Consider the following 27,049-nt stretch of genomic DNA (forward strand, 5'->3'; position numbering starts at 1 on the left):
TAAGCACCTTGTCTAGATCACACCACTAGTAAGTGCTGGAACCGGTACTGGAACCCAGGCCGTCTGGCTCCGGGCACCCTGTGCTCCACGACCCCGAGCATGCAGGGAGGTGGTGGCTCTAGGCACCGGCAGTTGGACAGGATGGTGCCCGGTGTGGGCTCCAGGATCAGACCCCCAGGTGTGCGACAAGGGCAGGTGACATAACGTCTCCCAGACCCCGTTTCCTCATCAGTGAGTAGGCGAAATCCTAAAGTCTTCCCTGTGTTGCTGGTCAGGGATGAGGCTGAAAAGTGGTGATGGTCGCAAAGGCTCCAGCCCAGGGCTTGGGACAAAGCTGGTATTTAAGAAATGCAGCTTCTGGGGGGCTTCCCTGATGGCTCACCGGTAAAGAACCTGCCTGCCAATGCAGGAGACACAGGTTTGATCCCTGGTTGGGGAAGATCCCACGTGCTTCGGAGCAACGAAGCCTGTGCACGACAACTAATGAGCCTGTGCTTTAGAGCCCAGGAGCTGCAGCTACTGAGCCCGGCAAACCTAGAGCCAGCAACAAGAGAAGCCACCGTCGCGAGACGCCTGTGCATCGTAACTAGAGAGTAGCTCCCGCTCACCGCAACTAGAGAAAAACCCGAGCAGCAATGAAGACCTAACACAGCCAGAAATAAATAAATATACAAAATTATATACATATATAAAAAACGCAGTGTCTTGAGTTATGTCCTCAATCACCAAGCACACTTACAGAGTGCACGTTGTATGCTCCAAGAACCCCTACCTGGCTCTCCAAGAAGTGCCAACCTGGTATCTTTATACCAGAGCAAAGCGCCTGGCTGGGGCGGGGCCTGGAGCGGCAGGAGCCCCACCTCCACCCTCAGGTTCCTGGGCCAGCCTCCTCCTTCCCCACTCTCACCTGGTGGATGGCAGCTTCCAGGCGGCCCAGACGGACACGGAGCTCCAGCCTTCTCAGGAGGTGGTTGGACACAGTGGCCAGGACGTGCAGCTGCTCATCCACAAGGCTGTACAGGGCGGCAGCTTCTGCCAGATGGCTCCTGGGAGGCCACAGAGGGTGAGCGAAAACCCAAGATGTTGATCCCTTGCCCCCCACTCCCTGCACTCCTGCCCAGCATAGACCTGCCTCCCTAACTCCCTCCAACTCTGTGGCCTTGGCCTGGGTGCTTCAGCTGCTGACTTGCTATGTGACCTTGGGCGGGTCCCCACACCTCTCTGGGCCTCAGCCTCGGCCTTCTGTGCGACTGGGAGGACCAGAGGCCACAGAGGGAAACCAAATGACCCTGTTTTTCCCCAGGAAGGTAGGAACCGAGGTGGACAGATCTGAGTTCACACCCCAGGCCTGCTACCTTCCAGTAAGAGGAGCTTATGCAAATTCCTCACCCTTTCTGGACTCCGTTTCTTCAGCTATAACAAGTAGGGTAACAGAACCCACCTCACAAGGTGGTTGCGCCCTCCTCTGCCCTAGCGATCCTTTGGAAGGAAAAGGTAAAAGAGGAGAGGGAAGGAGAGTCTGTTCTCCTGGAGGGAGCCTCATCTGACCGCAGGTTCCCACGGGTCACTACCCTTCCAGGGAATGGGTGAGCGCCCCGGGTGAGTGAACAGGATGGAAAATGCCAGGCAGTCTGGCAAAGGGAGGGAGGAAGTTGGGGACAGGCAGGAGCTGCAGAACCAACGCGCAGAGTGGCTCACGTGGGACCACAGCGCCCCCTGGTGGAGCTTCTGGTGGCCAGCGATCTGGACGGGCCTATGGCGAACCAAAAAGGCCCCGGAGCCCAACCAGGCAGGCAGGGGCGTGCTGGGAAAGGCAGTGCCAGCCCCACCAGGCCATGTGAGGGGCAGGGAGATGACTCCACCTCCAGGAGCCGCTGCCCAGCGCTCGCATCTGCATGAATCTGTCTGTGGGCACAGCTCAGGGTGCTGTGTTCAAGATTCTGGGCCAGGCTGCCTGGGTTCATGTCCTGGCTGTGTGACCTTGGGCAAGTCATTTATCCTCTCTCCAAGCTCCAGGCTCTTCCACTGTAAAATAAGGACGGTACTAGGATACACTGTGTGGGTGGGAATTAAACACGTTAACATTCTCGAGGCCCTTAGAACAATGCTGTGCTCATACTAAGTGCTGTTTGAAGTTGGTTAAATAAACAAAACGTTCTTGGAAGCTTATGCAAACTTTGTAATTGTGCTCGTTCTAACAGAGACAAAATTTTTACAATTGCTGGCTGATTTAATTGCTGATTTGCACCCCACCCCATCCCTAACTTTAAGAAAATTGGTACTTTCTAGGAATGTGCAGTTTGCTCTCTGGTTCTGAGACCTTAACACACCGTGAAGTTCTCTCAGGCCCCTGCCAGGGCAGGCAGGGCAGTTCGGGGGTTAGTGCTCATGTGGCCTGGCTCTTACTTCCCTTCTCTCAGCCTCAGCATCCATCAGCCAAATAGGAGGAGGCAGGCCTCATGTAATCTTATGAGGAATAAGAGACAAGCTCTTGAAGGCACTCATCCCAGGGTTTAGGTCAGAGATAGTGCTTGGTCTATGATGGTGACCGGAAGCAGGGGGAGCTTGTCCTCCAATGCCTGGGCTTAGGAAGACCACAGAGAAGGGACTTGCCGAGGTACAAGCCTCAGCTTGGAATATGGGCACTGCAAACACCCCATTCTGTACATCCTCGGAGCCCACCCTATGTAACCCCTCAGCAAAGTGGCCCCAGCTCTGAGTCCCAGCCCAGGGAACATAATGTGGTTGGGGAGGAAAAGCCTGGGGCCTGTACCTGACGTCCGGGTTGAAGTTCAGCCTGCTACCCTCCTGTCTCAGCCTGGCCAGGGTGGCTCCACCTTCCCGCTGGAGGCTCATCAGGCCTGGGTCCCTTAGCACTGCCTCCATCAGCTCCTTGGACTTGCTCAGACACCTGGAGGCCTCCTGCCAGGGTAGGGAAGTAGCCTGAGGCTCAATTCCCACTCTCCTTCTATAACCTTCCAGGGCTCCCCACACCCTGATCCTATCTGACTCCCCCAGTTGGGCATTCAAGGTCTTACGGAAAGTCCATCCTTTCTATCTCTAAAACATCTCCTCAAACCAACCTTCCTCTCATCACCATGGCAACCTCACTGGTCCAAGCACCATCATCTCTTACTGGGACACCCATCCCAGGGCTCTGCTGATTTCCCCATAGCACCCTGGCTCCCCCTGCAGTCTGTTCTCTGTATGGCAACCAGATAGATCTCAAAGGGCCCATATGATCATCCCACTGCTGCTTAGAACTCTCCAGCAGCTTCCCTTCCCATTTAGAATCAAATCCCAACCCAGCTTCTCCCTAATACAGCTGTGGACCCAGAAGGTCTCCTCCCTTTCCCTTACTTTGTTCCACACTGGCCTCCTTGCTCAAATATACCAAGCACAGCCCCGCCTCAGGGCCTTTGAACATGATTGCCCTCTACCTGGAGCACAGTCCTGTTCCTGTTCCCAGGGTTCCATCTCATCCTTCAAGGCTCAGCTTCAATACCCTTCTTCCCCATTATTCTCAATCTTACTTTCATAGCCTTTAGCATTACTTGTAGTGACATGTCCATTTCTGTCTCCTTTTTTTTTTTTAATGACCTCTCACACTGCACCATGAGCCCCATGAAGGCAGGGACCCCAGGCTGGGTCTCCAGGGCGTGACACATATTAACTGTCCAATAAACATCAGCTGAATGAATGAATGAAAACTAAGGGCCCTTCACTGAGCCCTTAGTCCATGGAATCGGGGGTGTGTTGTGGTTTCCCCACTTCTGGCCCCTGGCTCACCTGCACCCCTCCAGGGGGCTCACCCTTCTCAAACTCTTTGATGGAAGCCTTTAGCAGGCAGGAGGCCTGGCGAAGGTCAACGAGGAAAGGATCCAGCTTCTGCAGGACAGGAGGCCCAGAGTGGGGGTGTCAGCCTGCGAAGAGGACGCCGCTCCCCTCCACCCACCAGGAGGACATGCAGGCTGGTGGTTCTCAAACGTTAGCTGCATCAGAATCGCCTGGAAAGCCAGTTAAAATCCAGGCTGCAGGACTTCCCTGGTTGGCCAGTGGTTAAGACTTCGCCTTCCAATGCAGGGGATGCAGGTCTGTCTGATCCTTGGTCGGGGAGCTAAGATTCTACATGCCTCTTGGCCAAAAAACCGGAACGTAAAATAGAAGAAATACTGTAACAAATTCAATAAAGAATCTTAAAATGGTCCATATCAAAAGAATTATTTTTTTTTTAAATCCAGGCTGTTGAGCCCTCCTCCTAAGTTTCTGGTTTAGTTTCTCTGCAGTGGGTCATGAGAGTGTGCATTTCTAACAGGTCCCCAGGTGAGGCTGATGCTACTGGTCCAGGGACCACAGTTTGAGAACCACTCATGATGGAAATGAGAGGGGAAAAGACAGAGGACAGGTCTGACCTACTCCCAGGCCACTGGGGATATGGTGGGGGAGGGAACGGTAGGAGGGGTGAGATGGCAGGGTTGGAGGCCATCCTCTCTGGGTCCCACTTCAGCCTGGCTTTACCACTTGCTAGCTGTGAGGCCTTGGGCAAGTTTCTTAACCTCTCTGTGCCTCCACTGCCTCTATAAAATGGGAGCACAGTAGTTCCTGCCTTAGAGGCTTGTGTGAAGACTAAATGGGTTTATTTGTTCCAGGCACTTAGAATAGCATCCTTAATCATCTTCATTATTAGCTTTATGAAAGTGAAAATGCTAATTGCTCAGTTGTGTACAACTCTTTGCGACCCCATGGACTGTAGCCCACCAGGCTCCTCTCTCTTTGGGATTCTCCAGGCAAGAAAACTGAAGTGGGCTGCCATTCCCTTCTCTAGGGGATCTTCCTGACCCAGTGATCGAACCCAGGTCTCCTGCACTGCAGGCAGATTCTTTACAATTTGAAGGACCAGGGAAGCCTCTATAGGCTGGATCTATAGGTAAGATTCAATTTAAAGGGAAGGCATTAAAGCAAAAATATAGTTTAAAAGCCCCTAGAGGAACTGGAGATCTCTGGAGAGGGGAACTGGGAGCCTGTGGGACGAGTAGGATAAGAGATTTTTCAGTTTATACCCTTCTGTACTAATTGAATTTTGAACGTACGGTCTGTTTGAAAATAGATCCAATTAAAAAGAAGAACGTAGGCCAAAAGCAAGCAAGCAAACGGCCATGTGAGACTAGAGACCGGTGGGTCTCTGTGGGGCTGGTCTCCCATGCCAGGGGACACAGGGAGATGTCTGGAGACATTTTTGGTTGTCATCATTTGGAGGAAGTTATCGTCAGAGTGGGTAGGGTCCAGGGTTGGTACTAATCGTGTGACAGTGTGCAAACAGCTCACCCCCAACATGAATTATCCAGCTCCAAGTAGGAACAGTGCTGAAGTCGAGCTGCCCTGGGCTAGAGAAAGCCCAGGGCCGGCTCTCAGCACTGGTCCTCGAGTGGCTTAAGCCCATAAGCACCTTTGTGTTGCTACAGAAGTCGTGCCCATCCTGTGCGTCCTCATGTGCTAAACCAGGCATGAGATGCCCCCTTGCAGGGTTGGGGTGAGTAGGGACTGAGGTCACATGGGAAAGCAGCAGACCCTTGGAAGCTTCCTTACTTCCTCTCTCTTACAGGAGGGAGCACGCCTGCCTCCCCCACCAGACCCCGAGTTCCCCGAGATTTGTGTGTCCACAAAGCAGATGCCTGTAAATGTATTTGTGGGTAACACTCACATTACTCTTAGCATGTGGCAGACACCCTTTCTTCTAAGCTCTTTACCCACCTTAACTCAAGTCTCACACTAGCCCCAGGAGGAGGTAGTCTTCTTAACCCCCATTCTGTCATTGAGGAAAAGGGCTCAGAGAAGGCGTATAACTTCCCCAAGGTCACACAGCAGAGCTGGGGGTGGGAGCCAGGCCTTCGGGCCCCAGAGCCTGAGCTCTTCTTCACTCCACTCTCCACCCTCATTATCAGTGTTTGTTGAATGACTGTTTTTGAACCAGATAAGCTCAGGTGGATCCATGGAATGGGATAGAGAATGGGGAAAGAGAAGGGATGAGGGCGTGGGGTGAAGGCTGTGATGATAGACACCTGGAAGAATTGCACCCACTCGCCATGACAGTAGGGGAAGGGGCCTTCCAGGGCCGTAGGGAGCTGGCTGGGGTCCACATGGTGGCTCAGGGCCTTCAGTGAGGTCAGCACCTCTACCTGCAGACCAAAAAAAAAAAAAAAAAAGTCATTCTGACGAGGGAACTCAGTGAAGAGACCAATGTCTGAGAAGGTCCTGCCCAGATCCATGCCCCAGCATTTCTCCACCTCCCATGGGTAAGACTGTCCCTGGCTTTAAGAGTTGCTTTCTGGGCAAAGAATTTTCTCTGGAAACTCTGATAAATCAAAGTTGAGAGCCAGACCCTGTGTAAGGAATAGCAAATAAACAGCGCTCATACTGCCACTCTCCTAGCCTGTGATGGGGGCAGACATCATTAATCGATCACGGCACTCCTTCCCTCTGAGCTGGGCTCTTTCCAGCACAGTTGTCCAGGCAATTACACAAACCGATTAAAGCTGACCCTTGTCGTGCAACTCCTCTGCAGTCCTGTACCATTTTCTGGAGACCCATGGAGATGTTCTTGGGGATGTTGAGAAAAGTCGCCAAATCCTAACGGTACCCACTAAGATGTGGAGCAGGGACTAGTTGACTGTTTTTCCCAGGTAGTGAAGCTTGAGGTTTATAGTACAAACAGCTCCACACACCTAAGTGTGGGATGGGGAGAATTCTGTGGGGTTCTGGAGCCCATTTTTCATCCCTGGTTTTTCAAGTGTGCTCCACGGACCAGCAGTCCCAGCAGCACTTTAGGAACATGCTAGAATGCAGAATCCCAGGCCCAACCCAGAACCACTTAATCAGTACTTGGGGAACCAGTGATTCCCCAAGAAATCTGTAGGCACCCCTGGTGGTTGAGTGGTAAAGATTCTGCCTGCCAATGTAGGGCACACAGGTTCAATCCCTGGGTCGGGAAGATCCCCTGGAGGAGGAAATGGCACTCCAGTATTCTCACCTGGAGAATTCCATGGACAGAGGAGCCTGACAGGCTACAGTCCATGAGGTCGCAAAGAATCAGACGTGACTGAGCACACTTGCACACCATGGGGGCTGGGCAGGAGCCTTGTAGCATCCAGGCCTCATATCTAATTGACTTGCACTCTATTATTCCAGGGCCACCATTCTTCACCCCAGCTCAGCGCAAGCCCAACTCCTCTGCACCTCAACCAATGCTGCCTTCCCCTTACCTGGATGTCAGGTAATGCCTCCAGCTGGAGAGCTGCCTCCTTCTCCCCCAGGAAAAGCATGGCACGGATGGAGGCTGGGACCAGCGCCTGTCAGAGAGAACCATTTCAGAGCTGATCTGCCTAGGCCCTCACCGAGCTTCCCCTCTAAGATGCGGGCAAATGGGCCATGGGGACAGGGTAAGGGTTCCGCATGCCTGGGATCCACATGGAAGGGAGGCCTGGGATCCTTATTTGGAGGATGAGTCAAATGATTTATTGGGAGTCATCGGAAGTCAAGGGAACAGCAGGTTCAAGCTGGGTTGCAAACTTTCTGGGTGCCCCGCCCCCTCTGGGTCTCAGTTTCCCCATCCAGAAAGGGAGAAGTAGGAGGAGATGGGGTGGAGGTCAGACCACAAGGTGAGCTTATCCCAAGCTTCCGTTTATGCTGCTGCCTGTACTGGTGAGTTATGAATCTCTTCCCTGCCCCATTCTGAGTTGGTGAGATTTACGTGAGCTAAACCTCAGCCAATCAGTGTGCCACAGTCCCCTGACCACAGAGGTTGACTGATGGATGGACACCTGAGCCAACGGGGGCTAAGAAGGTCCTCAAGAAAGCTTTTGCTGGGACTTCTGGGAAAAGAATTGCTCTTTTCTTTTGGATTTAAATGACAGATCATATGAAATTAGAGACGGTGGGGACCGCACAGCCAAAAGAGTGGGTCCTGGCTGATAATGGCACTCTCCCGGAGGAATGGAGCCAGAAATGGGGAGAGAAACCAGATCCTGGGGACAATATCTGAACCCCCAAATCAAGTCATACTTGAGGCTGGATTTAATTTCCAGACTGAGTCACATCAACCAATGAATGACCTTTGTCTTTAAGCATGTTTGGGTTGGGGTTTCTTTTGCTGCACAGCATGTGGGATCTTAGTTCCCCAAACAGGAAACGAACCCAAGCCCCCTGCAGTGGAAATACAGAGTCTTACCCACTGGACCACCAGGGAAATCCCCTGGGCTGGGGTTTCTATTATCTGCAACTAAGGTTCCCTGCCTGGGGTCCCAGTCCTAGCTCTGAGCATCCCCAGGATCTGTGAATATCCAAAGGCCTCCAGTGCTTCTAAAACTTGGTAGGCTGAGGCTGTCCACTTCCACTCACCTGGGTGGCCTGCAGGGCACTGACCAGACCGGGATGTGGGGGCTGTTTCCTAGCATCAATCACAACTGCCAACCCCTTAGTTTTATCTTCAGGCCTGTGGGTGGTAAACAGAATTGGCAGTCTTATTGGTTGAATCAGGCCCTCGAAGGGGAAGGACCCAGTGGAAGGTGAGGGAAACTGGCTGCCAAAAACCTGGGTACTACTGCACTCTTCATCCTACAAGACAAATTTCCAGTGCCTCCCCAAGCCCCCAACACACACCACTTCCAGAGAGCCCTCCATGATTCTTCTCCAGGCAGAGCGTATTGCTCCCTCTTCAGGCCTCCTACAGTACCTCACACAGCTCTCTCAGACACCCTAATAATCATAAACTATATGCTACTATCCCAGTTGCAGTAGGTGAGTCACCCAACCTTCATTCACCCCTTTTGTTGGGGGAGAAGGCTCATTTTGTTCAAGAATCCAACTTTCTTCCTATAACCACATCCCTTCCGCCCCCACGGCCTGGATTCTGATTGGTTGAGGCCAACAGCTGACCCAATTCCCCTGGCCAATGATTGGTTTAGATAGGGACCATGTGACATTTTCTGGCCAATGAGATGTGAGGAGATGTTTGTTGGAGACTTCTGGGAAAGACATTTTTTCCTTTAAAATGTTCTTACAAAGAGCTATAAGGCAGAGACAAAGACTGCTACATTTCCGTATCAGATAAGACATTTTGAGTTGGAGTTTGTTACTTGCAGCCCAAACATCCTCACCGGTTCACAGTGTGCTTTTCAGTGATTACCTTGGGATTTTCCAAACAGTTTCAATTGTCAGTAAGAATGCTTCACTTCCACCCCTGCTCGTCCTCCAAGAAATGTGTCCAGTGGGTAGGGGGTGGAGCCAGGCAGTCTGTGGTTCCAATTACCCTGGCCATTCGATCAGACTGGGAAAGTAACCCCCAACTGCCTTCAAGTCTTACAACCACCCAAGTCACAGACCAAAGCCAGAGGTGGCCAGTGTGAGATGTGGAGCTGTGGCAGTCACCTGGGCATGTTGTTTCACCTCTCTAGAAGTCAGTTTCCCAGCTGTAAATGGGGCTAATGATAGTGTAGGCTTCCGGGGGCTGTGATGAGGACTGATGGATTAGAAACAGGGATGTCAATGTCTGCTGTTATCACTGTCGTGAGAGGGGAAACTGAGGTGCTGGGCAGTGACATAGCACACAGTGAGAGGAGGCTCTTGGAGGTGAGGCCAGGGCTCTGACTTCAGGTCCTCACCTGCTTCTGGCTGTGCCCATACTGGGAGAGAAGTTCATTTCCACCCCTGCCTCCACTGCCAGCCTGGACACCCATAGAGGTCAAGGCCCAATATAGGAGGATCGGGGTCCCCAGCACGACCCAGTACGAAGCCTGTCTCAGGGCAGGTGCCCAGCAATGGTGGTTCACAACAGGAATGAAGAGGCAAGCCCAGCATATGAGAACCCCATGCGCAGTGCTAAAGGAAATCCCCAGGTGCAACCCTAAAGGAAATCAGTCCTGAATATTCACTAGAAGCACTGATGCTGAAGCTGAAGCTCCAGTGCTGTGGCCACCTGATGCGAAGAGCTGACTCATTAGAAAATACCTTGGTACTGGGAGAGGTTGAAGGCAGGAGAAGGGGATGACAGAGGATGGGATGGTTGGATGGCATCACCAACTCAATGGACATGAATTTGAGCAAATTCCGGGAGGTGGTGAAGGACAGGGAAGCCTGGCGTGCTGCAGTCCATGGGGTCGAAAAGACTCGGACATGACTGAGCGACTGAAAAACAACAAATGCGCAGTTCACACTGCACCTCACTTCCCTTTTTGTGATCATGCTTGGTCCTCACAACCCACTTGGTCATCTCCCTTTTTCAGGGGGCATTTCAGAGAGGCAAAGTTACCACTCCCAGGTCACACAGCAGATTGGTAGGGGGCGGGGGTGGATTCCATCTCCCCTTCAGACTGGAAAAACCACTCCTCTTTGGACAAAGGGTAGAAAAATCTCAGTGGCCAGCAGGTGGCAGCGTTGGCTCCCATGGGGTGGAGTTGGAGGAGGAGGTTCCAAAGGGTCCCCCGAGTCCCTCCCCAGCCCACCTCTGCCTGGGCACTGCGACTCAGAGGAAAGATGGAATCTCTTCCCCAGGCAGTCCAACCTGAAGTCTTATGGGAGGTAGAGGGAAGGGGCGGTGGTAGAAATAAGTCTGGTCATCACTCATCATCAGTGATGAGTGAGCCTCATCACTCACTCATTCTTTTGCTCTCTCGCTTATTCATTCCTTCACCCATTCACCCTTTCCTTCATTTGTTCAACAAATATTTATAATTCAGATCAGTTCAGTTCAGTCGCTCAGTCTGTCTCTTTGCGACCCTGTGGACTGCAGCATGCCAGGCTTCCCTGTACATCACCAACTCAAGTATCACTTCCTCGGGGAAGCCTTCCCTGATTTCTCAGTTGAAACTAACCGCCCCTCGCCCTTCCTTTTACAAGGGAGGCTCTCAAAATGTGTTTGCAGCCCACCCACATCAGTATCACCAGGAAACTTGTTAGAAATACACATCGTCAGGTCTTATGCAGACCAGTCAACTGAACCAGAAACTCTGGAGGTGGGGCCCAACCATCTGTTTTAACAGCCCTCCAGATGGTTCCGATGCCTGTTGAGTTTGAGAACCGCACTGATCTACGATATCCCTGTTTTCTTCACCACACTAACACTCCCGAGAGCTGCTGGTCCGTGGCTGGTTCCTTGCATACCATCCATCTCCCCCACCAGCCTGGGAACGCCCCCGTGTCAGGGACTATCCTGCTTTTTTGGTCTGTCCTGCTTTCTTCCCATCATCTGGCTCAGGACCAAGAGGATGTGATGTCTCTTCATATGGTACCTGGTGCTGGGCTCTGGGCTGAGGGGCCGAGGGGGCATGGGGTGGTCAGGCTGGCCCAGCCCCTTACCTGGGGATGGTGCACAGGTAAGAAAACAGCTTGGTGACCTCCGAGGCCGTGCACCACGGCGCCTCCCAGGGGCCCTTGGTGGTCGACACCAGGAGCAGGGGCCGCCCCGCCCTGTCCCGACTGCCTGGAAGAGAAAGCACACACATGAGCAGTGAGCACTTTGGTGGAGCCCCTTCTATAGGAACCTACTCTGTGGCCTCTAGGCTTTGCCTGTACTAGTCCCTCTGTCTGGAATGCCCTTTCTCTTCTCCATCTGAACTCCCATTCATCCCTCAAGACCCAGTTCAAAAACTACTTCTTCAGAAAAGTCATCCCCAAAACCATCCTCCATGCGGAGGCAGCCTCACCCTTCTCTGGGCACCCCTTGCCCTGGGCACCTTGGGCAGAACAGAGCTCACAGAATGAGCTTTGGGATCACACAGACAGGAACTGAAGTCCCAGTTCTGCACTGACTTGTTCTGTGTCCTTAGACAAGTCAGTGTGTCTCTGAGCCTGTTTCCTCATCTGTTAAATGGGGAGAATACAATACTGAGCGGATTAGGCTATTTCAAAGACTAAATGAAACAGTTCCTGAGAAACATTTAACACAGGGCAAGGGCCTCATAAACAGCAGTTGTTGTAATAGCCATTATCTCTGTCCTCATCTCAGCCCCCATGTAGTGAGTGTGCATTCCACAGCTGACAGGTCACTATTTACTCTTTTTTTTTTTTTTTGGCCATACCACGCGGCATACGGGATCTTCCCTGACCAGGGATTGAACCAGTGCCCCCTGCACGCAGAGTTTGGACCGCAAGGGAAGTCCCACTATTTATTCTTGCAGACATCTAACCATGATTTCTCCACAGACTATTTCCTGTTCCAGGAATCCAGACAGTGTGCCCCATGCTCCCCACAAGGGTCAAGAGTCTGAGGCCCAGGGGGTCAGCACAGTCTGTCTACACTGTGGGGAAGGGAAAGTCTAGCAGGGGGAAAGAGGCCCTGGCCACTGGAAACTGGGCCTGTCCTGCACTCTGGACTCACAGCCCTGACCCCCAGAGTCACCTCACTCAAGGCCACCCTTCAGTGAGCACTGTCGACTCCGTGCAGGTACAACCCTCCACAGTGTGGAAGTGTGGGAGACCCTTTGTAGCTCATGAAGCCTTCAACAAACTTAACCACCTTCGCAAGTGTTGCCTAACACACGGGTGCAACCATCTAGAACACAGAAGGATCGTGAGACTTTGTGAACAATTAACATGGGGGCGGGGCTTCCTAGATGGTGCTAGTGGTAAAGAACCCACCTGCCAATGCAGGAAACATAAGAGACGCAGGTTCAGTCCCTAGGTAGGGAAGATCCCCTGGAGGAGGGCATGGCAACCCACTCCAGTATTCTTGCCTGGAGAATTCCATGGATGGAGGGGCCTGGCAGGCTGCAGTCCATGGGGTCGCAAAGAGTCAGACACGACTGAAGCAACTTAGCACCAATATAGGAACAAACAGCCTGAGCTTCAACAAAGATGACCAAGAAGACAGACAATGTCCTCCAGGAGTTTTAAAGTGACAGAGCAGGGACTGCCCTGGTGGTCCAATGGTTAAGAATCCGCCTTCCAATGCAGGGGACAGGGGCTCGGTCCCTGGTTGGGGAACTAAGATCCCACATGCCACGGGCAACTAAGCCCCAGCACTGCAACTACTGAGCCCACGTGCTGCAGCTAGAGAGTCGCCCACAACAAAGAACCCACATGCCAGAACGAAGACTCGAGGCAGCCAAATAAATAAGTAAATATTTTTAAAAAGGAAAACAAAACAAAATGACAGATCAGTGTCCCCCCGATACGTCCGCAGAAATTTAGATGTCTATGAAATAAAACAGACTTGCAGGACAGTCAGTTCCCAGAAAGCACAGTGGTTTCTCTTGCTTGGAGAACTCTGCACATGCTGTTCTCTGTGCCTGGAACACCATCCCCACCGTTTTACACAGATAACACCTACTCATACTACAGGACTGAGTTTCACGTTACTTCCTTCAGGAAGTCTTGCCTGACCTCTCCTCTACCCCAAGCAGCCCAGGGGCCTCATCGCGCCTCCCAAAGTCCCCTGTAATGCCACAGAGTCACATTTTACTGTGAATTATAATAACCTACTGTAATAACCTGTTGAATTTACTCCCAGAATATGCTTCCTGAGAGCAGGCTTGGTTCTCTGCTGAAGCCTCAGTGCTAAGCCCAGGGTCTGACGCACAGTAGGTGCTCAATAAATCTTTATTGCAAAGATGAAAAAATGTTAAACAAGAGTGATAACACTCTCAGTACTGGATGACGTTGACACCCCAATCAGACCCCCGTTATCAGGTCAGAGCACTCATCCCCCAGAGGCTGTAGTTACAGGCTGTAAATTGGCCCAGAGATGTCCCCTTGTCTGAAGAATTGCCCTCCACTGAACTGGGTCACGGGTTCACTTGCATCCTCATCCAGGATCAGCCTGCTGCTGATGACTCATAGATCCAGGTGTACAACAGGTCAGCCCCTGAACCTTAAGATAGAACAATCTCTGTGATGTAATTCATGCTCCAGAGCTGCCCCACCCTCAGAGAATCAGGTCACATCCTGGCTTAGCTTCTCCCCTGCCTTGCTCTGCCTCCCTCACTCCCCTTCCCCTGAAAGCAACCTTCAGGAAAATAAATCACTACCCCAAGGATCCCTGTCTTAGGCTTTGCTTCTAGGGAACCTGACCTAAGACATTCACCTTGATAGTCTCACTGGAAGTAAGACAGATGGATGGATGGAGGGAGGGAGGGAGGAATGGATAGATGGATGAATGAATACCTAGAAATTACTTTAACCTCCTTCATTGGAAAGATGAAGAATCTGAGTCCCAGGGAGGCCTGGTCCAGAACACAGGCATCTAGGACCTTCCCTGCTCCCCCACACCCACCAACATCTGAAGATTCTCAGCTACTCCATCCCCACCCCCACCGCTCCCTCCCCTTCACCTCCACTCGCCCCTACAGCCCCTGAGGACCTGGCAGGCATGCTATCCTGGAATGGAATATCTCCACGCTCAGGGCCCCAATCCTGGGCTCAAGCCCTGGGGGCTCCTCGTCCAGAGCGGGGCTTTTTTCTGGAGGGCCGGCAGAAGCTTCTGGGAAGTCAGCCTTTTCCTCAGTCACTGGGTCTGAGTCAGCGTCTAGGCCAGATGTTTCGGTCTGAGTTGTTCCAGCTGCGGATAAACAACAAAGAATATTGCAGAAGATGGATTTTCCCAGGGAAAATGTTTTCTCACATTCTGCCTAACGATAAGCACTTACAATATCGATCTCCTATGTGGCAGGCATTGTGCTGAGCTCCTTACTACTGGTGTTGTCTTTGAACCTCAAAACAACTCGAGGAGGCAGACGAGATCCTCACTGCACAGACAGGGAGACCTGGCCTTACAGAGGTTAAGTCATTGATCATGGTCACCCAGACAGTTTATGGCCAAACTGGGGTATAGACTCAGGCTGTCTCAACACAACCACAGAATCTTGCTCAATTACAGGCTCAAGAGACCTTAAGCTTCTTGACATGCCACCCCGTGCTCTAAGCCTCTGAGATGGACCCAGCCCAGATGAATCTCGTCCCTGACATCCTACACCACCTTGTCACCTGATCACATCCAGAGAACAGTTGCCCTCTCCAGCTGAGCATGCAGGCATCTTACCTTTCCCTAAGCACTTGGCTCGGTTGGGTTTGGGTGAGTAGAGTGAACACAAGACTTTCCAGGGCCCATCATGCTGGAGTGAGGCTTTCTCTGGGGCCGCAGGGGCTTGCCTCTGCCCCTTTAAGAATGAGAATTTGAGCCCAGGAGTGGGCGACCCAGAAGAGGAAGTGTTTCGACCAGGGTTGGTCACAGGTTTGGCAAGTCTCCCATTGCCCTGTTTGGTCCTCTCTTCCATCTTGGTTTTGGAGGCTGGAGCAGCAAGAGGAGAAGCTGGGCAGAGCCGGGGAGAGGATGCTTGTTTTGGTCCTGGCTTGAGCTGGACCACGTTCTCTGAGTTTCCCTGAATGCCCTGTGTCTTGGAGGCGGGTGGCTCTTCTGAGCCACCTGTCCCGAGGCCAGACACACAACGCAGTGGGTTTACAAAGATGCTGAGGTGTGGCTCTCGGGGCTGGTGTTCTGAGTCTTGGGTAGGGACTTTATCATTAGCCTTTCTCCTCAAGCCCCAAACACAGGGTTTCTCCCCCAAGCTTTCAGGCTTCTCACAAGCCCATTTTTCCAAGGAAGGCTCTCCACTGGCCCCTGACAGAGGAAGCATCCTTTGAGAGAAAGGGATTTCCTTGGTTCCAGGTAGCTCTTCTGGTGCCCCCAAAGGATACCCATTGGGCGTCACCACCTCCTTACTGGGAGACCCTTCTCTGCTCTCTTGGGAAAAGTCCAGAAGAGCCACATACTCTCCCTCCAGGTCCTGGCTGGCCACACTGTCCACCCTGAAGCCCACCTCCCCAGGTCCAGCTTGCTCCACCTTGATGAGTCCTGGGTACTTGTTCCTGTGTGTCCTGCCCTTGCCCAAACTCTGGACAAGCAGCACCTGCCTGTCTGGGCACCTGGCCTGGTGCAGCTCTTGAGAGCTGCTCAAATCCAGTGCCTCTAACTGAAGGGACTCCCAGGCTGGGGAGAGGAGATGCACTGCTGGGGGTTTGTCATCCACAAACTCTGGGCTGGTTATCTTGGTCCAGGGCACAGGGGCCATGCCATCTTCTGAAGCTACCAGGCAGTTGTGTAGGGGACTGCCCTCAGAGTCACTGTTGATGGCCTCCAGCCAGGCTTGGGTGAAAAGTAAAGGATAGGATGACTCAGGGACAGGCTTCGTGTCCACTGTGCGGAGGTCCACAGAGAGGCACTTGATCGTGAGGCAGACGGACTGCTCCTCCCGGGGCTCGACTTGGAGGTAGAAGTCACCTTGGCGTAGTAAGAGGGGATTGAGGGGTGCCAGGTGGACCACAACCTCATCCCGCAGGCACAGCGGCCAGCCCTCGTGCAGGAAGAGGCGGTGTGAGTAGGGGGCCTGCAAAGAGGAGGAGACAGCATCAGAGAATCGGGCTCTGAAAGCCCCACCCACGGGTTTCTTCCTTCCTTCTCCCAGAAGGAACGTTGAACAGGTCGAGGACTCAGGTGAGGCAAGAAAGGTGCCTAGGACACAGCATCCAAGGAGGCCCCACTCTCAGCATCCCGCAAGTCACGCAGCCCCGAGAGGAGTGCCTCCTTAAACATTGGGCCCTCCATGCCTCTTGCTCCCCCTAGTCCTGGCCCTGACCTTGAAAATACCAATACTTGCTCACCTACTGGGCCAAGGGAGAAAAGCTCTGAGCGCCAGGCACCAGTTAGCAAGAGCCTTTTCCATGAGGATTGTCCTGCTGGCTGCCTTCTCCTTTCCAACCATCAAAACTCCTCTCAACCCAGTTCAAGTTGAACCCTCCACTTTAGGGCCAGGGAGACATGGGTTCCAAGGTCTGAATTGCTAACTTGTGCAAATGACTTAATTTCTTTGAGTCTCAGCTTCCCTATTTGCAAATAGGAATAATGATACATATTGGTATTATTAGGACTTTCCCATGTGGTAAAGAATTCGCCTGCCAATGCAGGAGATGCAGGTTCAATTCCTGGGTCAGGAAGATCCCCTGGAGAAGGAAATGACAACCCACTCAGGCACTCTTGCCTGGAAAAATCTCATGGATGGAGGAGCTTGGCTGGCTGCAATCCAAGGAGTCACAAAGAATCAGACACAACTGAGTGACTGAGCTCAGATACCAATACACACATTGGTATTATTGGGTTGGTTTGAGGATTAAGTGAAATCATAAATACATGTATGTTTTTTAAAAAACAATGCAATGCATAAAATATAATGAGTAGATGTTCGTGCATGCTCAGGCACTTAGTCGGCGCTGTGCAGGCCCAGTGTTCAACAGTGACACCTAGTGGCATCAACAGAAACAACAGCTCCACCAAACTGAAAACAGGTCTTTCTCTTCCTGACTTTTGGGAAAGAGTCTGATTCCCGCAGATCGAATAAGCTCCAATAATCTCATGTAATTTGGATGAGTGTATGGGAGACTTTTAGAGAATGACACTGAACTTCCTGTGAATCAAGCAGGTGTTTTCTGGAATTATGAATTGGGGGAATGATGAGATCTGACCATACCTGTACCTGCTTTGTTGATAAGCCAATTCATTTCAGCTACACGACAGATTTGGCTGTCTCCAAGAAACTTTCTATCCATAAACCACAAGTCTGTGCGTTATTTCACCCTCTTCATATAGTCCTCTGCTGTTTACAGCATCTTTCCCCCTCCCTCCACTTCTCAGTGAATGAGATGAAACAGCCGAGTGGTATTTTGCAAATAGCAAATCACCATAGAAATGACTGTTATGATCATCTTATTTGACTCACAGTAATTCAGGAGTGCAGGCAGTTCAGGAACTATCATTCCCACTTTACAGATGAGAAAATCAAGGCTCAGAGAGATGGTAAAAAAAAAAAAAAAGCCTCGTCATCACACAGCTGAAAAGCAGCAAAAGGAGGACTTGTGCTCACATTTAGAATCAGCCATATGTTTGTCTCCAGTCTCCCTAGGCTTCATTGATTGTGGCTGTCTGTCTGGGTGCTGGTGGTTACAAAGAAAGACTTTGAGGCCAGAGCATTCTTAGTTCATAGGGAGAAAGGAGACAGTGGTAAAGTAACAGCCAGCAGCTACTGAACAATTTCCTCATGCCAGGTTCTGTGCTAAGCTGTGTGTATCATCTCAGTGAGGTATGTACATCCTGTGTTATTAACATGCCTGCTTTCCTTATGAGGAAACTGAAGTTCAGAGAGGAGACACGGATCCCCAACTTCACAGTGATGGAGACTGGATTTGAACCTTGGGCACCTGACCCCTGGGGGCATACATTAATTCCATGCCACCACTCCCTGCTCTGTGGTGACACAAATTCACCTATAATTACAATTAAAGTTGTCCATAATTTAAAATATAAAAAATCTAACTATTGTGATCTTTGCCCCAGAATAAATGGGAAAGGAACAGTGCAAATGCAGTTTTAATGGCCAAATAAAAGAAGCTGGTAGATGTATAGTTTGTTAGGGAGAAGAAATAAAGATGGGGAACCACTCTGTGTGTGATCAGTGGCTCAGTCATATTCGACTTTTTGCAACCCATGGATTGTAGCCCACCAGGCTCCTCTGCCCATGGGATTTTTCAGGCAAGAATACTGGAGTGGGTTGCCTTTTCCTCCTCCAAGAGAGCTTCCCGACCCAGGGATCAAACCTGTGCCTCCTACATTGGCAGGCGGATTTTTTACTACTGAGCCGGGAGGGAAGGATGGGGAGGATACAGCTTAAATAATGTCAACATGGATATGTGGAAATTGGCTGCAATGTTTCAGCGAGACTCTTTCTTCTCGTCCAAGAACAGTGAATGTGTATGGAGCTATTTCTATGTGCTAGCCACCGTGCTAAGCACCTAGAATGAAATGACCTATTTCCTTCCAGTTCCAACCATCTCTTATTCTAGCCTCCTAAGCCTGAACTGCATTCAATTCTTTTCTATCACTGAAATGATGCACATAATTCCTCCATTTATTTCTGTTCCTGATATGCCAGGTCCCTGACAGATATGAGCAACTCAGGAAAGGCTAGTAGGACCTAAGATGCTCTTAGCAATTCTTGAGGCTAGAGCAGTTAGGGGTGGGCATTGAATAACAGAAGGGCAGAGCAGAATCAGCAACTCTGAAGGATGAGGGTAAGTTCCATGAAGCTTTTGGTCTCCAAAGACCTCTCCCTACCCTTTTCTTAAAACAATCTCCACCCTCTGAGCACAGAGGGAGGTATACGATTCAAGTCTGCAAAGTCCTCCTATCCATTCCTCTGGCTGCAATAATTGGTCCAAGGATAGACACAGGATCCAAACCTGGCCAATCCTGGTACCTCATTCCTCTTGTCTCAATGATTGGTCCAAGCACGGGTGCAAGACTCAAGCCCAGCCAATCAGGATTCTCCCTTGTGGTTTTCTATCTGCAACTGATGGGGAAGAGTTCATTTTCTTCTTCAGAGTAGGGTTTGATCCTGGTGCTGCCCTGGGCTCCACCCTTGAGGAAACACCTAGCTTGTAAGAATGATCCTGACAAGCAGTAGAAGCAGAGACAAGAGACAGAGTCCTGAAGGGGTCTGATTAGTGGATCACCTCAGACTCATGTCAGGATCATCTTGTCCTGACCTAAGTAAGGATCTGTCATTTGCAGCCAATGAGTTCTGCCTAAAACACTTTTCTTTCCACTTTGCTTCAGGAGAGGGCTCCTTGAGATCTGGGTTTGAAGGAGTCTCATTGACTTTCCAGGTGGCTCAGTGGTAAAGAATCTTCCTGCCAGTGCAGGAGGCATGGGTTCAATTCCTAGGTCAGGAAGATCCCCTGGAGGAGGAAATGACAACCCACTCCAGTATTCTTGACTGGAGAATCCCATGGATAGAGGAGCCTGGCAGGCTACAGTCCATGGGGTCACAAAGAGTCAGACAAGCACTAGTATGTCTATTGCATCCTTAAACATTGAAGACATAATTAACCATTCATAGAATCCCTTCTTACTGAGCCAACCAGGTGCTCTAGGCAGTCCCTATTAATTGATCAAAGTTGGTATTCGTTCATTCATCATCCAGGGAGGAAAGCAAGAGTTCTGATGCCACAAGGGCTCCAAGGAAGGTCTAGGACATTCTCTACTATTTCTACTGAAGCTTTCCCACTTCAGTCAAGATAGCCAGTTGATGTCCACAGTATCAATTCCTGGGGGCCAGAGAATCCACATGGATGCTTTACCCAGGCCTCCCTCCTTGTTATTTAAAGTGCAAATGTGATTGACTCCTAGATGTCAGAGGGTAAAGGCCCAAGGGACCTTCCTGTCCATCTATGGGGCTTAAGTCTTTTGAGGGGCAAGCAATTAACACCCGAAAACCATCCCACATCCTCAGTTCGTGCTCTTCAACAAGACACACACCAGCCCATTTCCTTCTCTGCTCACCTCCAGCCCTTCTGGGAGAGCTTGTACCCCGACCTCATGTCCCTTTCAACTTACACAGGCTGCTTCACGCACTTGTTCACACAGGCGCTTGGCAGGGATCAGGAAATCCAGGAGGAAGTTCAGTCCATCGCCCTGGAAGTCAGATTCCAGGAGACGGAACACCTGACCCAGGATGGTAGGTGCTGTTGCCTCAAAAGGGGGATAGAGGCCCGCCAGGGCGTGCTGGATGGCTGCATCCAGGGATGGGGGGTCCTGCGGGGGACAGGAGAAGAGGATGGAAGGTGATAGCAGCAATAACAATAAGAGTAGTGGCCACTTCCCAAGACCTTCCTGGCCCCATGTGACTAAGGTCCTGGCTAACTCTGACTTCCTCTGCTACCCCTTCCCACTCACACACCCCCTCCAGCCACACTGCTTTTCTTCCTGTTCTTCAAACACTAGGCAAAATCTCACCTCAGGGCCTTTGTACTGGCTGTTGCCTCTGCCTAGAATGCTCCTCCTTAAGACATCCTGATTCCCTCCCCTCCTGTAGCTCTTTGCTCGGTTATCATCTGCTGGTCCAAGGTAGAGTAGAACAAGGGAAGGCATTCAGGTCAGGGCCAGAAGGAAAGGGGTGGTCAACAATCCCAAATCTGGCTACTTAGCTGACCTGCAAGCCTGCAGTTTGAAGGTGAGCCACCAGCAAAGCCTAGCCTGGATCAGGCAAGCCCCAGCCATATGTGGACACATGAGTGATAATAAGTGGTTGCTGTTTTATACTACTTGTTTGGGGTGGTTTGTTACACAGCTATAACCAACAGATACAAGTTGGTATAATTGATACAAGCGCCCATATTCATATATGGAGGATGCCTTCCCTAGGTGTTTCTTGGGAACAGACCATCAACACATACCCTCCTAAGCCTACTCCTTCTCCACAACCCTACCTTAGTGATTGGCCCCCTCATCCAGTCAGACTCCTAAACCAGAAATCTGCTCATCATCTTGCCCCTTCCTCCTGCCTCTCCTGCCCACAGGCAACCGTCAACTGTATCCTATAGTCTTCTCATCTCCAACAGTTCACCAACCCACTCCCTCTGCTCTGTTCCCCTTCCTTGCCTTGATCCAGGTCCCCATCACTTCTTTTACTGAATCACATTGTCACTGGTTTCCCATCTCTAGTCTCCTTCCCAGCCATTTCTCCAACAGGACCCCAGGGTGATCTTTCTCAAATGCAAACCTGGGGGATTTCCCTGGTGGTCCAGTGGCTAAGATTCCACACTCCCAATGCAAGGGGCCTGGGTTTGATTCTTGATCAGAGAACTAGATCCTACATGCCGCAACTAACAATCTCGCTTCCCAGGTAGCTCAAACAGTAAAGAATCTGCCTGTAATGTGGGAGACCTGGGTTGGATCCCTGGATCGGGAAGATCCCCTGGAGAAGGGCATGGCAACCTACTCCAGTATTCTTGCCTGCAGAATTCCATGGACAGAGGAGCCTGGGGGGCTACAGTCCATGGGGTCGTAAACAGCTGGACACGTCTGAGCAACCAGCACCACCACCAACGATCTCGCATGCCACAATGATGATCGAAGATTCCATGTGCCACGATTAAGACCCAGCACAGCCAAATAAATATATATATATATATTTTTTTTAATGCAAACCTGGCCTTGCAAGTCTCCTGCTCAAAACCTGCTCACAGGTTTCTCACTGGCTTCAGAAAGCAGCTAGCCTGGCCTCCAGCCTCACTATTCTCCCCAGGCTTCTGCCACAAGGACACAGCACTCTCTTCCTCACTTCCAGGCTTCGCACATGCTGTTCCTTCCTCCAGGGATGCCGCCCACCTCCATGCTCACTAAACTAACTCCTTCTCATATGCAACATCCCAGCCAGTCCATCATCTCTTCCAGACTTTCTCTGACCTCCCGCTCCCATCCCAGCTGGGTCATGTGTCCCCTTTTCTCAGCCTCCATGGCGAACGCCACACTGATTTTGTCTCCCTTGGTGGAGCCCAGGCTCCCTGAGGACAGGAGTGGTATTCAGAATAACGCCCCCCGCCCCCAAATGCCCACATTCTAATCTGTGGAACCTGTCACTAAATCCCCTTACGTGGCAAAGAGGAACTAAAATTGCAGATGGAATAAAAGTTGCTAATCAGCTGGATTTAAAATAGGGAGATTATTTTGGATTATTCAAGTGGGCCCAATCCAGTAACAAGCATCCTCAAAAGTGGAAGAGAATGCAGAAGAGGCAAAAGTCAGGAGGAAATGTGACCGTGGAAGAAGCATCCGAGAGAGGACATGCTGCTGGCTTTGAAAATGGAGGCAGAGCCAAGGAATGTGGGCGGCTCCAAGAAGCTGGGGAAGGCGAACGGATTCTCACTGAGAGTCTCCAGGAAAGAATGCAGCCCATCAACACCTTGAAGTGAGCCCAATGAGTTGGACCTGCTGATCTATAGAGATGCAAGATAACAAATTCATGTTGCTGTAAGCTACTAGACTTGTGGTCATTTATTTCAGCAGCAACAGAAACTAACACAGCCAGCTCTGGCTCCTATTCATCTAGGGTCTTCGTTCCTGGCATAAAATGGGTTCTCAGTAAATGTGGAGGGATGAATAAAGTGTCCCTCTCTGAGTCACAGCTTTTCCACCTGTAAAATGGGCAAGTGGAACAAGGCCAGAGGTTCCCAACCAGGTCTGGTGGGATCCGTGGGTTGTGATTTTCAGCTCTTCAAAAGCCTGATGAAAGCCCTTTTGGTTGCTCCAGATTGGGTGCCGTTATGAGTCCATCTATTGTTGAGGGGTGTAAAGGAAGACGAGAATAAATAAGACTTCAACATAAAGAAGGCCTATCTAGGGCAGAAAAATCATTTTTCTAAATGAGGTCCCTGGAGATAGGGAATAAAATAGAGACTTTGAGGAGAAGGAAAAATGCATTTCTCCATCCCAGAAAGATTCCAATGCCAGGAGGCTATAAAGCAAGGGATGCTAGCTCAGGGCATTTAGACAAGTGTCAGGGTCACTGCTGGGTCACCAGCACCCACAGAGCTGAGTGCAAGGGAGGCCCTCTACTGCTCTCTGTAGAACGAATGAAAGAATGTCTACAGCCCCCATTCTGAAGGAAGGAGGGTCCTGGCATGACAGCAGGAAGCTCAGAGGGGACACACCCCCACACACAGCAGTGCACAAGCCTAGGAGGCGCTATTTTCACACTAGCATGGGGATGGGGTTTGCTTTCGAAGAACAAGGAAAAGCTCATCTGGCCTGGGGACCTCTCTCAATGCCTCCCCTGGCCAACACCCAGTAATCCCAATACCACCTCTCCTCCCTGGCCGTCTAATCCTGAGGCCAGCAGTGGGGAGAGGAAGTTGGGGGACCCTGTCTGACACCCATGAACACACAGACACCCTAACTCAGGCTGCCACCCGTCCCTCCCCTCTCCTAGGTCCTACTCTGCTGTGCTGCCTGGAGTAGGCACTTCCTTGCTGGGCCTCGTTCCTCGTGGGCACATGGAGTTGGGCTAGCTATGTTTTGTTTTGTTTTTGGAAATTTAATCATTTATTGTCACCTTCATGAATATTAGCGTATCTGAATACCTTTTCTTTTTAATACCTTTTGTACTATCATCATTTACTACTTTTCTTCAAATCCACTCACTTTTTTTTTTTTTTAATCTCTTGGTCACGCTTCAGGATTCTAGTTCCCAGACAAGGGAAGGAACTCACACTCCCTGCCGTGGAAGTGTAAAGGCTTAACCACTGGACCACCAGGTAAGTCCCTCCGCTTATTACTTCTTAAAAACTTACATACATAATTGCATCTTTTTTAAAAAATCATTTATTTATTATTTTCAGCTGTGCTGGATCTTTGTCGGTTTGTCTAGCCCTGCCATTTATTGGTCACGTGACCTGGCAAGTTACTTAACTCTCTTTGCTTCCATTTCCTCATCTTTAAAGCTGGAGACTATCATCCTACCTGCGTTAAAGAGTTGAGACAGGGAGTGAGAGAGTACACGTAGATTCTCTGCCAAAGTCTAGCACTTAGTAAGCACTTTAAACGACAGCCATCACTGCTTTTTTTGTAGTCAGGTTACAATTATTATTATATCACTACTTTAAATGGAAAAATCAATATAAGTTGGCCTAACTAGAATGTAACTCCAAAAATAAACCAAAGATGCATTGGGTAGTTTTTATATTATTTTATTGATGGGAGGGATTGGGGGCAGGAGGAGAAGGGGATGACAGAGGATAAGATGGCTGGATGGCATCACTGACTCGATGGACGTGAGTCTGAGTGAACTCTGGGAGTTGGTGATGGACAGGGAGGCCTGGCGTGCTTCGATTCATGGGGTTGCAAAGAGTCGGACATGACTGAGTGACTGAACTGATACTTATTTTTTCAATGTATTGAAATATGCATTCGTTTATATTTATTCATAAGTATATTTACATGTATTATTATAATAGCCATATATATGTATATCTCATGTAACTGTGTGCTCAGTTGCTTCAGTCATGTCCAGCTCTTTGTGACCTATGGACTGTAGCCTGCCAGGCTCCTCTGTCCGTGTGATTGTCCAGGCAAGACTACTGGAGTGGGTTGCCATGCCCTCCTCCAGGGAATCTTCTCAACCCAGGGATTGAGACCTCAAACCCGTGTCTCCTGCATTGCAGGTAGATTCTTTACAACTGAACCATTGGAGAAGCCCCTCTGTAAGTGTATATTTATGCAAATAATTTAATATATAACTATAAAATAATTACACATTTATCATATAAAATCTATTTTTACTATTCAATTTCCATAAAAATAAACCATTTAAAAAAAAAGAGTAATGGATTTGCATAGCAACTATACTTCAGTAAAATTTAATTAAAAAAAACAAAAGGTAATGGATAAACAGCGAGGTCCTGCTGTGTAGCAGAGAGACCTACATTCAGTACCCTATGGTAGGACTTCCCTGGTGGTCCAGTGGTTAAGAATCCACCTGCCAACCCAGAAGACATGGGTTCAATCCCTGGTCCAGGAAGATCCCGCATGCCATGAAGCAATTAAGCCCCTGCACTTCAACTCCTGAGCCCGCATGCAGCAATACTGAAGCCCGTGTGCCCTAGAGCCCGTAGCCACGACAGCACGAAGTAGGGAAGAGAGGCCACGACAGTGAGAAGCCACAGCCAAACAGGAGCCCCTTCCCTGCTCACACAACCAGAGAAGGGCTGTGCACAGCAACAAAGACCCAGCACAACCAAAAATAAAAACAGTAAATAAACTTCTAAGAAAGCAGCGCTTGCTTTAAAAAATATCCTCTGATAAATCACAATGGAAAATAATAAAAAGTGTGTATATATGTATAACTGAACCACCCTGCTGCACAGCAGAAATTAACATAACATTGTAAGTCAACTATATTTTTAAAAAATATTGAAAACAAACAGTAAACAATGAAAACAAATACTGCCATTAAATTCTAGGGACATTTGGTGACTTCCTGAAGGTCAGAACACTCTCTGATCACCACACTCTAGAAAGGTGTTAAAGACATCTTTTCACAGAGGGAGGCTTACTCCCTGGGTGCTCAGATCAGAGGAGAGTTTGAAAGAGACAGACTCTAACCACACTATTCCACGTTACTTAGTTTCACTCTAGGACCACCTGTGACTCAACTACAGTCTGCATCCCAATGTCTGGGGGGAAAAAAATGATGAGCCTCAGTTCCCCATCTGTAAATATGAATTCTAGTCCCCTGCCTGTCTTGCTCAGATGACTATTCTGGACATAGAAGGAGATAAGGGATGTAGGAAGTCATAAGAAAAGTAAAAGTTGTTGCTGTTGTTGTTACTGTTATTAATTGTTATTTATTTTTACTCATTCTGTCGAACAAAGCTCAAGTCCTGGCCTCTATATGAAGACATCTGGTCCCTTCCCGAATCCACAAGGATCACCCCCATACTAACAACAGTTTCCAGGCACCTACTGTGAACCACACTCTCTACTCACACTGCTTGGCCACACACAACCATCCTAGGGGCAAAATAGGAACATCCCATTTTGCAGATAAAGAAACTGAGGTTGATCTGGCCCAAGGTCACAGAGAAGGGGAGAAAAAGCCAGGATCCAACCCAGGTCTGGGAGGGTCAAATCCACCCTCTGCCTCATCACTGGGAGTCTGCCTTGGGGCCCCCAACAGCCACCAGACTTGGGGGCACCCTTCCCAGCTGTCTTGCCCTGTTTTGAGTGGGGCCTAAAGACTCTGTTTACCTCTCACGGTCAGAGGCTTGTAGCCTGGGAGGCCTTGGCTTTTACACATTGGCTCAGCTGGCCGCACACTCTAACCATATATGGAGCAGCTAGTAAAAAGGAAGAATGTTCTAAGTTAACATGATTCTGAGCTCTTGGCCAGAGCACTACCTGCTACAGGCCTGAACCCCAGGGGCTCATAAGCTGTCCAAGTATTGGGGGAAGCACACAGTGACGGGGCCCAGGCAGCTGCAGAGAGGAAAATTGGCCATTCTCCACTCAAAATCAACCGAGCAGCCCAGCCTGGGACCACAGGAACCCAAACACCGTCGGCTAGACGTGGGCCCCTCAAAATGATTTCCGTGAAACTTAATCAACATGTTTCCATTCCTCCCCTGTGAGCACAGCCTGGCTGCACCTTTAACTGCTCCTCGACAGAATCTGAGGCAG

General features: G+C 50.2%; 1 protein-coding gene and 1 long non-coding RNA gene across 2 annotated transcripts in view; one reads left to right on the plus strand and one right to left on the minus strand.

The window, feature by feature from the left end:
• Window positions 1–27,049, minus strand: part of KIAA1755 (KIAA1755 ortholog) — a 38,903-nt gene that overhangs the window by 5,368 nt on the left and 6,486 nt on the right. Inside the window, exons 2-11 of the mRNA XM_061437558.1 lie at window positions 20,432–20,629; window positions 15,029–16,373; window positions 14,351–14,548; window positions 11,350–11,473; window positions 8,395–8,488; window positions 7,260–7,346; window positions 6,060–6,176; window positions 3,790–3,888; window positions 2,774–2,922; window positions 908–1,046 (exon numbers count right to left, since the gene is read on the minus strand). Of these exons, the coding sequence (XP_061293542.1) occupies window positions 908–1,046; window positions 2,774–2,922; window positions 3,790–3,888; window positions 6,060–6,176; window positions 7,260–7,346; window positions 8,395–8,488; window positions 11,350–11,473; window positions 14,351–14,548; window positions 15,029–16,373; window positions 20,432–20,629 (2,550 nt within the window). The remainder of the gene's footprint in view (window positions 1–907; window positions 1,047–2,773; window positions 2,923–3,789; window positions 3,889–6,059; window positions 6,177–7,259; window positions 7,347–8,394; window positions 8,489–11,349; window positions 11,474–14,350; window positions 14,549–15,028; window positions 16,374–20,431; window positions 20,630–27,049) is intronic.
• Window positions 975–20,549, plus strand: LOC133259710 (uncharacterized). Its single transcript, XR_009740491.1, has 3 exons — window positions 975–1,063; window positions 7,186–7,436; window positions 20,462–20,549. It is a non-coding gene; the product is annotated as an uncharacterized LOC133259710 (long non-coding RNA).

Source organism: Bos javanicus, chromosome 13 (genome assembly GCF_032452875.1).
Source record: "Bos javanicus breed banteng chromosome 13, ARS-OSU_banteng_1.0, whole genome shotgun sequence".
Lineage (NCBI taxonomy): Eukaryota > Metazoa > Chordata > Mammalia > Artiodactyla > Bovidae > Bos > Bos javanicus.